At 39.6% G+C, this 17,689-nt stretch overlaps 1 protein-coding gene across 1 annotated transcript in view; it reads left to right on the forward strand.

The window, feature by feature from the left end:
* The window catches only part of scn5lab (sodium channel, voltage gated, type V-like, alpha b), a 173,653-nt gene that overhangs the window by 100,389 nt on the left and 55,575 nt on the right, over nt 1-17,689 (forward strand). The window contains exons 15-16 of the mRNA XM_066682864.1: nt 3,710-3,883; nt 5,499-5,855. Of these exons, the coding sequence (XP_066538961.1) occupies nt 3,710-3,883; nt 5,499-5,855 (531 nt within the window). The remainder of the gene's footprint in view (nt 1-3,709; nt 3,884-5,498; nt 5,856-17,689) is intronic.

Here is a 17,689-nt window from a genome sequence, read left to right on the forward strand (position 1 = left end):
GTGATAATTCTAAAAATCTCTTAAAAACCTTCAAATAATCAGGGTGCTATCTTCCATTCAATGTAGTGCCATAATAGCATTTGGCAGCAGTCTATCGTGGCTAATGAGCAGTATGCTGAGCTAATTACTCCATGGAGATGGAAATCAGACCGCAGCTCCTTTTTTGTTGAAAGGTAAGTGTTGACAGTAGTCCACTCGAGGCGATGGAGGATGGTGTTCCAGTCCCAGTCACAATGAATCTGTGTGCTTGTACATCTTGCTAACTTAAGCACTATGCAGAACTGCTATACGTTTCAAGTGTAGTAAGCATCACTGGTGTTTATGCCCTTCAAAAGAAGATGGGCATGGCAGGGCTACAGGCTGTGAGAGAGTAGGGCAGATATGCGTCAGTGTGAACAGGGAGTCTGTATTTTCATCTTGGCCTTTGCTGAAACCACATTGTGGTCAGATATGAAGCACTTCATGGAACTTTCCTGTAGCTTGCTCACTTATATTCATACTCACTCAATCACACACGTTTAAACACATGCTCCAACAAAGGGCACTATTCAGTGCTTTAATTAATTCTTTTTTCTGTATTACAACTTGCCCTTGGTGTAACAAAAATAATGTGTGAATATACAGGGGCTGGACAATGAAAGTGAAACACCTGGTTTTAGACCACAGTAATTTATTAGTGTGGTGTAGGGCTTCCTTTTGCGGCCACAATACAGCGTCAATTCATGTTGGGAGTGACATATACAAGTCCTGCACAGTGGTCGGAGGGATTTTAAGCCATTCTTCTTGCAGGATAGTGGCCAGGTCACTACGTGATGCTGGTGGAGGAAAACGTTTCCTGACTCGCTCCTCCAAAACACCCCAAAGTGTCTCAATAATATTTAGATCTGGTGACTGTGCAGGCCATGGGAGATGTTCAACTTCACTTTCATGTTCATCAAACCAATCTCTCACCAGTCTTGCTGTGTGTATTGGTGCATTGTCGTCCTGATACACGGCACCGCCTTCAGGACACAATGTTTGAACCATTGGATGCACATGGTCTTACTGGTGCAATGTGCAATTAATGAAGATTGGCCACCAGGCTGCTCCAATTTAGCCATGAAACCTCCCGCACTACAATGACAGGTGTTTCAGTTTCATTGTCTAAACCCTGTAGTATGTTCAATTTACATTTTTGTGGAAGCCAAAGTATTGCAATATGTTTGTATCTGTATTAACCAGACGATTAAAAATGATTTGCCCTGAATTGCAATTGGTTTATTTTCTCATATAAGTATAGATTTTCCTGCATCATTTGTAGACAGAAGAGCTGACAATATGAGCTTCATCAGAATGCATTCCGAGCACAGCCCTGAACCATTAACTCTAGCAGTTTACACATTGGTCCGTAAGAGGAAAAATGTTTTCTGCTGTTATGGCACAGTGAAACACTGACGGACGCAGGCTACAACCGTTTACTCTTACATACAGTTACATACTACAAAGACATTTAGATACACACTGAGTTACTGTCTGTGGTACTTTCTGCAGTGAGCTCCATGAAGCACCTTTTGTCATCTTTGACCTTTAGTCAAACAGTGCTCTATCTGCTTAATTACTTTTATTTTGGCAAAAAGTACCAGAAACTCAATTTGTCCCACTTATAAATTAGGTATAATTAATCTAGTTAAATACTTCACTTTGACAGGATAATATCTGACGCGCAACACAGCATTTTCACTTGTTTTACTTTTAAACAACAAGTTAAACGTACATAATTTTTGTTTAACAGCTTCAGGAAAAGTCCGTATAGGCAAGTCAGTCCAGCTTGGAAAACCTTTGGACTGTTATTTTAAGTCATACACGACAAGGTGCCTGTATCTTTAAATGGATAGAGACCAAAATACTCAAACTAAAGGTCAAATTACAGTTTTAGAAACATCTTTAAATCACTGAAAAAAATCGGACAAAAATCTCACGAAGTGAGAAATAAAAAATAATGGTATTTCGGCTTTTCTAGTTACGGCGCTTGAGGCAGGGTTTCCCTAGTAGTGCCACAAAATCATTGACCTCTTCCACTTGCTGTACAAGCTGATTGGCTCTTTTTGTTAAAAGGCGGATTATTTTTTTTTTTATATAGTGTGCCAATATTTGTCATTGTACAACATACAATGAAATGTGTCTTCCGCATTTAACCCATTTGTGGCAGCCATCTCCAGCACTCGGGGAGCATTTGGAGGTTCAGTGCCTTACTTAAGGGCACTTCAGCCATGGATGTTCCTGCTGGTCCTGGGGATCAAACCGATGACCCTCTGGTACCAAGCCCGGTCACTAACCATTAGGCCAAGGCTTCCCCCTTTTTATCCGTAAACAGGCACCACGTTGAACGCTTTTATTCATTTGTTTATAATATCTCTGTTTCAGCAGAATTTCTGGCTGTAGTTCACCTCTATGGACAAACTTTGAATGGTGTTAAAACTTTCATTCATTTTATTTCTCTCTAATACCTTTTTGAAGGATTGTGTTTGAAAGCTCTGATATTAAATTTGTGTGTCTGTTATAACATCGTGTTCTTGATAAGTCCACAACATAGCAAAAATAGGACATCCATAATAACACACTGTCCTCGCTGAAACCAAAATCTGAATGTGGTACTGTGAGAGTATGTTGTTTTGACTGTAAATTATACAGCGGGCACGGTGTCTGTATTAACGCCACGTCCTTGGTGAAACACGAATATGGTGTGTGTTTACATCTCATTTTTCTGAAGCCAACTGGAGTCATATATTAGAGAGGATGGTTATTTGTGCTGTGAGGTGTAACCAGGGTGGAACAAAGCAAACTTCAAAGAAGTTGGAAGAGATCCTATTTTGCCAGGACTCCATATTAATGATGAGATTAAAGAGGTGATTATAAGATGTGAGGCATGGTAGAAACAAGCAGCTGAGCGTGCACAGAGACGATAAAATATCGAAGCCTGCGAAGTTTCACAGGGCTCTGACCAGTGACAGGGCTAACCCGCTTTAAAAGGGCCAACTCCAGCTGTGATACGCAGTGTCCAAGCCTCCCCCACTGCTTGTGTCACGTATCCCATGTCACATCCATGAGCTTGTCCCTGAGCAACAACAAGCAGAACGACACACTCTTCAAGCCATACAAACAGCAGACCTGTCAGAGACATTGCAGCTTTCACTAATGCACCAGTCCTTCCTAGCGGTGTCCAATGTCCCTGTCAAGCCTGGCTACAAAAAAAGCAAAAAAAAGTCCGTTATGGCTTTTATAAATTTAGTATCAAACTGTTATAATTTGCAGAAATAACGGTGTGTCTGAAACGAAGATGAACGTGTCAAATCTAAAGCAGGCGATAGTGCAGTCTCTATTTTAAATTATTTCTGCAAATTTAGGACAAATTGTGAGAACAGCACAATTTTCTTTGGGAAACTTTCTAAACATATCCACATCCTTTCAGACCCACGTGATGACCTCTTGTTTAACTAATGGTTACAGTTTGCTAGCGCTCTAGGTAATTCATGGTTGTTAGGACTTCTGATTTTACATATTTTACTATGACTGTGACATTACGTTTGATATCCACAGAAACATCTTCTTAACTGATTGATTGGAGTGTTTCTAGAAATGTAACTTTTAAGAGTGATTTCCCACTGTGCTCCAAGAATGTACATGAAAACTTTCTGAGAGAATCTTGTCTGTTTTATTTCTACACCTATAGGTCTTTACAGGAATCTTCACAGCAGAGATGGTCCTCAAGATCATTGCACTGGACCCATACTATTACTTCCAACAGGGATGGAATATCTTCGACAGCTTCATTGTTTGTCTCAGCTTGATGGAGCTCGGTCTTTCCAACGTGGAAGGCCTTTCCGTCCTGCGATCTTTCAGACTGGTAACGTCTCTTTTAATGATTATCATTTTTTATTTTATGTCGGGACATATATAATAAGTAGAAAAATGCAGTGTAGAATCCGCAGGTTTTTCAAGGCCTTATGAAATAATTTAAATAAATGTTAGGTGTAAAGTGTTTTTTGTTTAATGTAAAACTTGAATGTAAACCTTAATATAAAAATCCCAATGTAAAAAATGAGTTATCTTTCTTGTCAACAAAAAATAAAGTCTGAAAATTGAAAGCCAGTAAAATATTCATCACTGCATTTGAGTTCCATCAAGGAAAAAGTGCTACAAAAACATGTGCATGGGATTTGTTCTGTTCCTGGGGATAACAGTGTTTCCAAAAGACAAATTAAATGCTAAGCACCAGCTATATGAAAGTGTCAAACAAATAAATACAGTGGAATTTGAGTTCCTAACTTGTGTTTATTGATAGTCAGAAAACATGTTATTTCTTACTAATTGAAGGAATAAGGTTTAAAAGACCGTTGTTCCCCCCCCCCCCCCGCCCCCCCCAACGGTGTTGGGAAACTCTAATAGGCGTCTTGCCTGTGACGTAGATGGTGGACAACAACTCTAGAAGTTGCACTTAATTTAATGTAAAATGACGAAAAGGTGTGTTGTTTGTGGCTGCAATCATTCAATGTACAGTGGGACATCTGTGCACAAATGGCCCAAAGATCCCAAAATATCCAGAAAATGGACTAAATTTGTCAACTTTAAACGGGCACTTTGGAAAGGACCATCCGCTCACTCCGTTATCTGTAGCTCATTTCACTGGCGCTTTTCCAACAATATGGGCATGTAAGGACACCAACGAAAGGTGTTCAAGAGCCTCTGTAACATGGAGGTAAACAGGGTAAGGACACTCACTTCGCCTGTTTTTGTTGGTGTTAGTTAGCGTTAGCTTGACTCGCTAAACTCGGTGGCTCAGATTATACTCGGCTACGTAGCTGCATTACGGAGGTTTATAGTGTCGGATGAATTCGAGTTCGACGTCGATCACATTTACAAGAATAATGGTACCTCTAAATTTGAGTTTAGCTTATTGCTAGGCTATTGTCATGAATAATGTTGGTTATTTAGCTAGATACTGTCATACAGTCATAACGATGTTTTACCGCGGCGTTGTTCAGCTGTTGTCCACCAGTGACGTCACGGTTGCGTTCAAGAATTTCCGTAGTGAGCTCGGGTTTTTCCGTCAATTTAATAAAATTGTCAGTTTTAAAGCAAATTAAGCTGCTATTTTCATTTTAATTCATACTTATATCTGTCAGTAACTAAAATAATGTGAAATATTCATGGAGGTCCATTAAGTGGTGCTTAGTCTTTAAAGGAGGTGGTCTCGATGTTAGTGATCATGCATGTAGTGTACTACTGCTTAGTTTTTAGAGGATGTTTTAATAATATATTTTTTTATTTGACTGGTAACCTAACCACTAAAGCTGCTACATGGTAAAACATTAATTAATACTATTTTTTTTTAGTTTGTCTTTTACAACCTTTACATCAAATCAGATAATATCTTCCACATTTGTCAAAAGTCCATATTTGGTTTTAAAAACATTGCAAAATCTGAAGATCTTGCTCCTAATCATTGTTCTCTCCCACAGCTGAGGGTTTTCAAGTTGGCTAAGTCATGGCCCACCCTGAACACACTGATAAAAATCATCGGGAACTCTGTCGGTGCCTTAGGAAACCTCACACTCGTTCTGGCCATCATCGTCTTCATCTTTGCCGTGGTGGGCATGCAGCTGTTCGGCAAGAATTATGAGCAGTGTACGTGCAAGATCTCCAAGGATTGTACACTGCCACGGTGGCACATGAAAGACTTCTTCCACTCCTTCCTCATTGTGTTCCGGGTGCTGTGTGGTGAATGGATCGAGACCATGTGGGATTGTATGGAAGTGGCCGGACAGCCACTTTGCATCTTGGTCTTCATGCTGGTCATGGTGATCGGGAACCTGGTGGTAAGTCTCTCTTGTTTAATTGCTTTCCTCACAAATGGAAAAATTAAAGCTTATTACAAAACCTGAAAATTAGTCAAAAACAGCTGCGAGTCAATAAACACATAAATATGTTCTGAAACCTGCGCTTGTTATTACAACTATTCCTTCCACATTAAATTGTACGGCAGTTACTTTCTGGCTCCTAGGCGTTTTTACGGAACGGTCAATTTCATCTACACCAGGATAGTGAAGAAAGCAAACAGCATTGATAATCACTGTTTATGTTTATTTTATTTATGTTGTTCTCAGTCAAGATTTATTTTTTGTTTTTCCAATTTTGATTGAATACATTTGGCCGATTTTCAGTGGCTGATATGTGGGGGCATCCCTAGATGTTTCATTATGTTTGGCCAGAGGACTATGCTCTTGTGCTGGAAGGTAGAAGCTGATGTGTTTAGTGCCCAATCAGATAATCACTAGTCAAGGACAGATGCAGGATATTGAAAGCATAAGCTTTTAAATCACAGTGTTTGAAAGAGCTGCTGAACAGTAGTTTACTTTAAGTGTTTTTTCGAGCTGCAATCTTGACTGGTAGATAGATTGTGTATCCCTTAGGTCAGCTTGGCTCTGTTTGGCCTGTTCAAACACAGTCGACCCGTGTTCCCCGCTGTCAACAAGCATGGCTAAGAGCTTGAACCCTGCAGGATCTCTCGAGCAGGCTACCCTTTCTACACAGCTCCCATTTTCACCATCTCTCTTTCACTGTCTCTCTGTCTCCCTGTTTCTCTTTGTCTCTGGTCGCATTTATTGCTCCAGTACTCTGTCACTGTCTCTATTTCTCACCCTCCCTCCTGTCCTCCTCCTGCCACCTTCCTTTGGACCCATTCTTCTTCTCTTTCTCATCACACATTGTTTCCATGAGATCTGTGGCTAAGCACTTTGACTAAGGCAGAGGCTACAGTTTCAGTTTTTGTTTTCGCTCTGAAATGGAAACGTGTAGAGGCCCTTCTCTGGAGCCTCTTCCTCAAGGGTCTTCTGACATTTAGATGCCTGACCCAGGATTTTAAATTAAGCTGTCAGGCTAATCGCTCCTACGTTTAACCGTTAAGGAGAGATGTGTGTGTGTTTGTGTATGCTATCATACATTATATGATCAAAAGTGGATTGACAAATGCTCATCCTACATTGCTTCTGAAATGAAGGGTATAAATGGGTTGTTTGTCCCCCTTCGCTGCCGCCACTCTTCGGGGAAGGCTTTAGATTAGGTTGTATTACATTACAGAACTGTGATGACTGGATGGCATTTAGCCATGAGAAAATTAGCATTGTCAGATACTGATGTTGGGCGATTAGCTGTGGATCACAAATGCCATGCCCACTCATCACAGAGATTTCGGATGGTGCTCCATCTCCTCAGTTTTACCGCTCCACATGGCATTAAGCGTGGGGACCTTAGACTCATGCACTCATCATTAATTTACTAATTGTAACGGGTGTCGAAAGTCACATAGACATATATTATAGGATGTTTTATTAGAATCTGAAACAAATAATATGCTTAATATGCTTCACAAGTCATTGTGAAGTGTAAAAACTCGACATACTAAGATTTTTTTTTGCTAATTTGCATTTTTTTGTTGTTGTTATTTGTGAATATAATTGTCCCTCAAATGCTTCAACCTCCTTATACTTTTTGTGACATCCATACTGATGATTGTAACAAAGAGAACATACAAGCTTCAAGGTGCCCAAGGTGTCACTTTCAAGCACTATCCACCTACCTCATGTCTCTTTCACATATCAGAAAACACCCAACAGCTACAGCTACATTTTTGCCGTCTGGCTTCCTCCAGCCTCTTCCTACGTAGAAAGCCTTAAACATCCATCTGTCTTTTCTGCACCTCTCTACATCCAGTCAGTGTGTGGAGTCTCTGAGGTTGAGGTAGTAGACAGGCTGGTAAGCCATCTAAACAATTTGTTTGGTCCGAATTAAATAATGGGGCAGAGTTCAGAGTCTGCCAAGGAATATAACCATTATTTTTTTTATACAAATAAAAATCCACCTACCCTAACCCTGCTTAAGACCTCTTTTACTGATTCTCGTAGCTACATACCTCACATATTAATTTCACACTGCGTACTGAATCAGTCATAATAAATACGCTTCAAACTTAATTTCGTGGTGAATGTCGTTATTCTGCCACTCAAACACATACCTTTTATGTATTTAGGTAAATTAATATATATATCTTTCTCATATGACACATTCTAAACAAGCGCTCATGTAAATACACGGTGTCCTCGAGGCTGTCAGCGCGAGGGGGTTTCTGCTCTAACTGACATATAAACAGGTGCTGCTGTGCTCCAGACATGCTTGGCCTGTTAAACATGGACGTCTGTCACAGTACAGATGTGTGGCATTGCTAAAATATTAAACTTCTGACTTATGCTTTCCTGTCATGAGTTCCTTCCTAAAAAGTAAGCAAAGGTCAAATGGTTGTCATTTTCTTAGCGAGGTTATTTTTAGATCTTGCTGCGGTAGTTGCCCCAGCGACTGAGGAAGATATGCCCTGGGGGTATTCTCCTTAAGACATTAGGCAGTGGAGCATTATATTATAGATCTAAAAGTTTGAAGATACTTATAACGGATCATTTTGGAGATGTTCAGTCATGAACACTGTATAACAGCTTGTATAACCTCTGTAGAAAAACTTTAAAATTAATCTGGATGCCCTCAAACAGCTGCATATGGGCATAAGATCACCATTCTCAATACCACGATTAATGTTATAGTCATAATAATGTGTGTCACAGTTATAGCTTCCTCAGTATATGTTTGTTTATGTCTGTATGAAGAATAACTTCCTGACAGTCCCTTGATACATCCTCTCCATCACCAGGCTGAGCTGTTGCAAAGCTTCGTGTGTCTGCTTACGTCTTTCAGTGTCTAATTGGGTCCCACTGAAGGTGGGGCATTCGCAGGACAACATGTGGTGTTAATAAGCCCGTGTCTTTCTCTGGCTTTGGCCTTGCACTAGGTCTCACTACCTCTGTAAGGAGAGTGCAACCAGCACCAATTACCCGGCCCCATGCATCAGCTAATATTATCTTCCTCAGTGGGGCCGCCTCCAGTGAACAGCATCATTTGCTTACGTACTTGTGTAATGCATGTTTTCTTCCCTACATCCATCTCTCTCTCTCTCTCTCTCGCTGACATGGACTGCTTACATCTTTAAATTTATCTCATAGATTTGTCGGAAGAAGCTGTCAGCTGTCAATAATGAGAGTGTTGTCTACAATAATAATAAGGTTCATGTGAAGTGAAGTAAGTTGACCTGGCTGTCTGGAGCATGTCTGCGATGTGTGCAAGGTGGTTTACGTACAGTCTAATTTTAGCTGAGGTTTATAATCTACAGTATTGTATAAGAGGAATGTGTTATCATTATTTTCAGATGTATAAACACAACTGTCAGTCCATATGCTGCATTCAGTGCAAACAGATCTTTGCTAAATCAGAGAACATTTAAATAGACATTAAGTAAAATAAAATTGTACAGACGCCTCAATATAATTTCTACATTTTCAATACATTTCTTTTTCATATCTGAAACAAATGTAATGTCCACAAAGATTCATTCATTATCTGTAACCCTTATCCAGTTCAGGGTCGCAGTGGGTCCAGAGCCTACCTGGAATCATTGGGTGCAAGGCAGGAATACACCCTGGAGGGGGCGCCAGTCCTTCGCAGGACAACACACACTCACACACACCTACGGACACTTTTGAGTCGCCAATCCACCTACCAACGTGTGTTTTTGGACTGTGGGAGGAAACCGGAGCACCCGGAGGAAACCCACGCAGACACAGAGAGAACACACCAACTCCTCACAGACAGTCACCCGGAGCGTGATTTGCTATATTATTGTGGAGGTCTCATTTAAGATGTCATATAACTTAACTTGAACAGTTTTGAGCAGGCAGTTCGCTTTTTAATCCAAACACTAACAGGCTCTGTTCTCTTGTCTGTTCACCACACGATGTGGATAACTGGTGTGACTGCCCTCAGATTCCTTAACAAAATTGTTGCCTCCGCTTGGAACAGAGGAAGAAAGAGAATGAGGAGGTATGGAGCACTACTTGACACCAACCAGCATTAGTTGTACTTGACACTACAAGCGTAGTGTCCATATAAACACAAAGATGTCATGCCGCTGCCCACCTTCCAGCAACCTGTAAAAAGCCAGGCTTCTTGAGTCAGCCAGTAAACTGATATAGCTTTATATATGGGTCAATGCGGTTCTGGTGCACTTGATCAGAGAATAAGGCCAGGCCAGGGCCACTCACTCTCTAATTACCTCCTCTAATCTTAGTGAATGTGTTAACTGACCGTAAAGCATGTCCTACACAGCTGAACTCCACAGCAGCTGAGGAGACATATCTGTTTGCTGAGGAATGTCATATGAGGGGTTTGCTCAAATACTATCAATTATTCATTAATTATCTAATAACGTGTTATTTTGCTGCACCCGAACGTTTGACGCTGGAAAACCGTCACATAACGCTGTAAACAAATTAAATATAAGATGTTTCTTCTGATATTTGCATGTGCCAATAACAAAAAACAAATCCAAAGAGAAGTGTTTAACTACTTTGTTCCAAAAAAAGAGAGCTATTAATAGTTTGTCCAGGCGTCGCACCAGATGGACAATTGAGAACTGAAAAAGCAGACTGTCGATCTTAAAGCCGGATGTCTTGCCACTATATTATCAATAATTGTACCAGAAAGTAAAGCTGAATGGTAGGCTGGTGTGTTATTAAAACAATAAGCCACGAGAAGCCGTGCGTTACTGCAATTTAATCACGGGTAAGGTCCACGTTGAGCCAAAACAATCTTTTCCCGTGATAATATCGCAGTAACGCAGTAAGTCTCGAGTGGCTTACGGCTTTTATAAAACGGCGGTCAACATAAAATAGAATAAAATACACAAATGTTGAAATACTTAGCGTATTTATTCATTGACAAACATTCACAATCAAATATTCTTCCGCCACACAGTATAGTCCGTTAATGGCGAGCACTGTTGCTAAGCAACATGAGGGCGATACATAGCTACTCCATTAAACTAAGTAGCTATGCTCACGTATATTCAGGGTTTTTAGTCGACTAGAAATACTTACATTTCTGTCCTCTTTCTGAAGGGACACTTAGGCCCAATTTATACTTCTGCGTCAACTCTACCCCACAGCCTAATGTGCACCTCTCCAGAAATGGATGCAGGGTGTAGCTATAAAGCTAGCCCTTGGCTGTGTTTTTAGCCTTAAGCTCAAGAAACTGGCTGAGTAGAATTAGTGACATGGTGATAGTGAACTTCCCTGTTCAATTCATACACCACATATGTGAGTAGTATTTGTAATAAGCATACCTTCACTAATGTAAACTCTGGAAAGGGACTATGCTAAGCAGTTTAACATGAGTTAAGACTATGAGACACTAAATGAAACACCCACTTAATGAGTAGGACTGCTGTTTATATTAATCTGGAATTTAAATAATATTATATTAATCTGGACAATGTATTCACACAATTCATCCCCCGTTGTTACCCCACCCAATATATCAAAAGTTTCCATTTTTTATAAGCTGCACCCCTGATAGCCAGGAGACGGTGGACCACTGTTGATCCACTGAGGCCAAAGTTGGAGGTCCAGTAGTGTTTTACACAGTGTTTTCTGGGCAGACCACGGTGGATTAAACAGAATTTTAGACAAAATGCCACATTTTCCATTCACAGTCCAATTTATTTATTTTCCTTCATTAGGTTCTTTTTTTATCCTTTATAAATAAGATTAGTAAATAATTTTTATCTACCACAGCGTCAACATTTTCAGCATTTAATCATTTGATATCAGGCTTATACTCATTAGTATATCTCTCATAGTTGTTGGTAATAGTTGTATTAGTTTGTTTTCCAGAATAAAAGTCTCTGTGAATTTAAAATCTGTTTGAGGAGATTATAAACGAGTTATATTCTGTACAGGACAGTAATCTGAGGGGTCCGATGGTGGACCAGCAGTGGTCTATAGTCATTGGTGTGTCAGCTTTTTTGTGCCAGTGGACCGATGTATGCTCGCTGTCTGGGTCACTACCAACGTTTAAAACAGTGGCGCATTAATATGGAACTCAGATGTTGTGAGGCGGTCATAGGTGTGCATATACCATGTACTTTACACAATATTGTATTGTACCTGTATTAAAATACCATATTTAACTAGAATTATTATTTTGTAAATTCATTCATCATTTGCTAAAAGAACACTAACTGTTAAAGAACAGTTAGTTCTTAGTTAGTAGACTACACTGTGTCTTGTCAGCTAACTAATGGCTAACTAACAAGAAAAGTAGCTGATTAATGGCATAAAAAGCTGTAAGTTTGTCATTTAAGCCACATGTAAAATGTGTGTGTGTGTGTGTGTTAGGCTAATGTTTGTATGCATGCATGTGAGGGCTTGCAGTCATCACCTCAGATGGGCATGGATGCGCTTGGGGTCAGTGCACCTGTGTGAATAAACATAATTATTTAAAGCAGGGCTCTGTAACTGGAGAGGAGAAAGTGGCGTTATCAGATGGGTGGCTTCCCAGATGCCCATTAAATCTTTCAAGGCTGAAGAGGGGACTCCATATGTGTGCAGAAGTGTGTGTCTAAGATACAAAGACAGGAGCAAATAAATCAATAAATTAATGGATAAAAATAATTTAATAAGAAGAACTGTTCTTATTAAGAACATAGGTGCTGAGGAATCAATCAATGACCATTCAGAATGAATGCTTTGATGAACTCTGACCTGTCTCAGGTGCTGCTGACGGCTGTTCTCCTCAAGAGCATGTGCCCCAGATGCTTGGGTTATGTGAGCTATGACCTCAGTCAGCTGTCTTGTGTGTGTTTGTGTGTGTGAGATAGGGAGGGTATGTTACAGGGAATGCGTGGTGTCTCTCCTGTAATGATGGCCTGCAATTGGTTCTAGACTATGGTGGGCTCTTTAGTATGACGCTAAGTGCTAATTCCGCAGTAGGCCTGCTGGCAGTTAACACCTTACCACTGTCAAGTGGCATCCCTCTGCATTGTTCATTCCTCCAGCATTGGGACCTCTAATTCCTAAGTCTTTGTTTATTTGTATGTATCCCTGTGTTACCCTCAATGAAGAAATAAAAATGTGGATTTGTAAAAACATAAAAAAAGACAAACCATTCAACTAAAATTAAACATGATATGGCAGGGGTTGGCTGACAGTTTGCTTGATGCTAATTAAATGCACAGTGAAAATGGAATTATATTTGAATTACTAAATAAAGTCTTAATAAAATTATCTGCATCATACTGATAATTACATATGATTTGTAACTTTAAATAAATAAATGCCATATTTATGTTTATATACCCTGCAAATACAAATATTATATACCTGCATAGCCCAGAATTTCCATCCCCCTGTATTCCTCGGGGTACTGCATATTTCTCCTACATCTCTGTTTTCTTGTTCTTTCTTACTGAGATCATACCTATATTTTTACCTCATAATATATTTGTAATGACAAGCCTTTAAATGTTCTCCAGTTCATCTCCTTTCTGTTGAGTATAATATGAGAAATACTGTGCCTGGCTTGTTTTAACCCAGTTCCTGTTTTGACCCAAATATGTACACTATATTTCCAAAGTCTGTTTTGCACACATGTGAACTTGAGTGACATCCCCTTTTTAATCCATAGGGTTTAATAAGATGTCTAATTACCCTTTGCAGCTATAACAGCTTCGACTCTTCTGAACACTCTCTGATTCATCTCAAAGGTGTTCTATCAGGTCCAGTCAAGCTCTTCCACACTAAACTCTTTAAGGACCTTGCTTTGTGCACTGGTGCATTGTCATGTTGACACACAAAGGGACCATCTCCAAAGTGCTCCCATTAAAGTTGGGTACAACATTTCTTGGGAGGCTAAAGCATTAAAAGTTCCTTTCACTGGAACTAAAATTACCATAACTACCCCCTACTAAACTTTACATGTTTCACAACGCAGTCAGAGAAGTACTGTTCTTCTGGCAATCACAAAGCCCAGATTCGTCAATCAGATTGCCAGACAGAGAAGAGTGATTTGTCAATCCAGAGAACATGTCTGTACTGCTATTCACTGCTTTCCACCACTGTATCTGATGCTTTGCATTGCTCTTGTTGCTGTAAGGCTTGGATGAATATCATAAAAGCCGGAAAGATACAATGCTCGTTATATCCATGTGTCTAGGCCACAGGTGGCCGACAATATGTTGTGGGAACGTAAAACTAATTGCAGGGTCAAAAGTCAGGGGTTAAGCTAACATTCCTTTAAGGATTAAGCACTGCCTGCTTGGGCTTTTTCTGGATCACTACAGAGCTCTTGAATAGGGTAGGAGTATTTAGAGTAGAGGGAAGGAAGACAACACTGGTGTGCAGGATCTTTATGATAATATCACACATGCCTCCTGTGAGTAGATTAACCCCTGGAGTCCCACATCACTGTGAAGATATTCTAGAAATCTAGGCCATTCACTATATGCGCTCACAGTTTAGAGATGATTCCTGGAAGCATAAAATGAAGAAAGTATCCTGAGCTTAATATACACTATATTGTATTATGTATATAAATATTGTATGATTTAATATATGATTAAATCTTATTATAACATAGAGAATATTTTTACAGCCATGCAGGATCCGCTAGACCAGCAAAACATTTAGCATCAGAAAACAGTACCCAATGCTTGCATCTCAAACCTGACTCTTCATTCACATCGCAACATTCCACAGATGTTTCTGCTCAATTTTTAGTCATTTTACATTTAACAAATGTATATGTTTTTTAACATTTTTATCTTAAAGAACAAAAATCTAGTGTTCTCAGAACTTGGTACTGACCACTCCAGAGTTCATTTAAAACTCTGTAAAAAAAAAAAAAATATATGTCTGAATGTTTCTTGGAAAATACTAAAAAGTATTCTCCTGAAAAGACTGGGGGCTTAATAAAGGCAAACGGAAACTGCAGAATGGAACTTGAATGTTAAATAAAATAAAAAATAAATAAATAAATAAAGAATGGTGGTATCTGACTACACTGCCTGACAATTCATTGTGTATACTTTTATAATACCGTGACTTGACTTGATTAGCACAATGTTGGGATTGTTGCAGATTCATATATATTTAGCAGTATTCATATTAGTGTATTATTAATGGTAGTAATTAACTAGAAATTTTAGAAAGGACAAATAACTAGTCATTTTAGAAAGGACAGTATTCAATGGAAATACTAAGTATTAATTCAGCTAGTGAAAGGCTAGCATTATTGTTTGAGACATCTCTGTTGTCATCTGTTTTGGAGATTGTGGAAATTTGGTGAACGTACGTCCAAGAATTCAGCTTTACATAGATGTGTTTCACAAGGTGGACATTGTCTCACACTTGGGGAGAATGAGGAACGTGTTTAAACCGATAGCCTCTGTAGTGGTCAGTGCATTTCTCCCCGAGTCTCTCACTGACTGAGTGATATGTCCACCACCTGTTGTCTCACAAAGGTACAGTCTAATAACACTGGTCAGCTGCCTGTGTTGTATTGCATAGATAATGCTCTATTTATAGTGTGTAATCTTGCTGGGTTTGTGTTAAGCTTTCATCTCCAGTGAAGGCATGTGAGACGGTCAGCACCGGAGCTACCTGAGCTATGAGATCACAGGCCTACATTACAAGTTAAACACTATAACTCCTACGGTGTAGAGCCTAGAGGTACGAGCAGAGAGGAAAATTCGAGTCATTTAAGAAGAAATGTGGGACAAATCAGTGTTTCCATATTGTTGGACGTAATTTAGTATAGGTTTTAGAGGGGGTTTAGCAGATTTACTGTGGTATATCATCATTCATGTGTCAGACAGCAGCTGAACGATGTCAGCTGCCTTGTTATAAATTATAGCTCTGTCCCATTGCACTGATTCTGGCTTAAGTTTAGAACTGAGAGCATTACAAACTACTTGCAAATTAGATGCAAATGCAGCTAAACAAGTGCAACTCTAGATTTTCAATGTTCCATCAGACTAGTTAGCACGTGTTTAAGAAAGTCACTATCCAAGAAGAACCTATCCATAAAAACAAACAAAAAATTAAAGCCAAATTAAAGAGATTTTATTCCAAGGCATTTCTGTTGGTCCATATATAATAGATAAATAACAGCTGACATTTTCAAATGATGAAAATTGGAAGAAGGTCAGAAGAAATTTGGAGATCCGTTGTTTTATTAGAACAGTTTCGAAAGTGTATGTAGTATTTTCCTGCCTGTTACTTTTAATATGACTGAATCCTTCCAGAATCCAACGCTGAAGTGCTCTCGTGGTGATGTGTTGAGGAGGTGGTTGCTTGAGCGTCTCCTGCCATACTTCCGCCCCTTGACTGGAGGCCTTGTGCTGCAGGAGCATGCCTTTGCTATCAATGGTCTCCTCCTGTGTTCCAGCTAAATGGCATCATTAGCTATCATGGGCACTTAATGTTTTCTGGAGTGCATTATTTCATTATAAAGGCCTCAAGTGGACTGGAAGACTTTATGGTTCAGTGCCCAGTTTTATTGCGCTTAGTGCCATGATGGCAGGCTGCGGAGTGTCTCGGCCTCTGCTGGGTATCGCCACTTTGATAAACATAATTCATTTTGCTCAGTCAGTGAAAGCACAATGTGTTGATAATGTAAAGGCTTAAAGACGAGGCCGACTGCCAAGCTTTTCAAAGCAAATCGGCCTCTCGCAAAGAAACAGCATGCTTTATTTCTCCGCTGTCTCAAAGGCACAATAAATATTTTCTAAAAAGCATCTATGCAAGTTGTTTTTTTAATGCAAATAAATGGCTTGCGGTGTCATTTTAATAGACTACATTTACATCTGACACAGAGAGTGTGTCTGCGTAAATTAGTAAACAGCTGGAACACTGTGGGTAGTAGTTACAGTTACTCCAGTACATGTATTTACAAAATATTGATGGATTTTCCTGAGTAGTTTCACATTGTAGTTTTTGTACTTCTAATAACTAGTTAAAATATGGCCATTCATTTATAGTTACTATTTCAGTTCTGTGTTAAATGACATCATCTTTTGTTGGTGTAGGCTCTGTGAATTGTCACAATAATGAAGTTGGAGCTTAAGCTTTTTATTTTAATTCCAAATATATCCAGTAAGAGAAGAATGGAGTTGTACAAACCTCCCGTGCGGTAGCTGCTTGATGTTCTAAGATGTTTATTATTCCTCAGCCCTTGTGTGGTTTTGTACTTCCAGTGAGGTTTTTGTGATATAGGATAACTTACCCACCTCTGCACATTAACGTAATGCTTGTATAATACACATCAGATACAGTCTGTCTGCGGCTTTTTCCCATTCTCTCCTTGCAGTGAACCATGTTTTATGTTTCATATTTTTCATATTATTTGAGTTTAATGTCATCTTTCTATCTTTTCCATCTTTCATCTTTCCTCTCTGGAAATTTGGCTTGAAAAATGCAGTGGGCATGGACAGGAGTGCATGATGGGAACCTGAAGCGGAACAGGCATGACTTTACATCAGTGTCATTCAGAGTGGGAGGGCTAAGCTAAAGGATGTGCATGCACTAATGCCTGCTTGACAGATCTCATTTTGGGGAGGAGTACCCACAGCTCAGAGATATGCATGAAGCCCATTTCCCATAACACAGGCGGCGCGCACACACACACACATACAGACACAGGACCGAATACCTCTGTTTCCGGCCGTTGACACAGATGCCCAGGGCATTCTGAGCTGAGTCATCTCATGCTCAAGTGT

Source organism: Hoplias malabaricus, chromosome 10 (genome assembly GCF_029633855.1).
Source record: "Hoplias malabaricus isolate fHopMal1 chromosome 10, fHopMal1.hap1, whole genome shotgun sequence".
Lineage (NCBI taxonomy): Eukaryota > Metazoa > Chordata > Actinopteri > Characiformes > Erythrinidae > Hoplias > Hoplias malabaricus.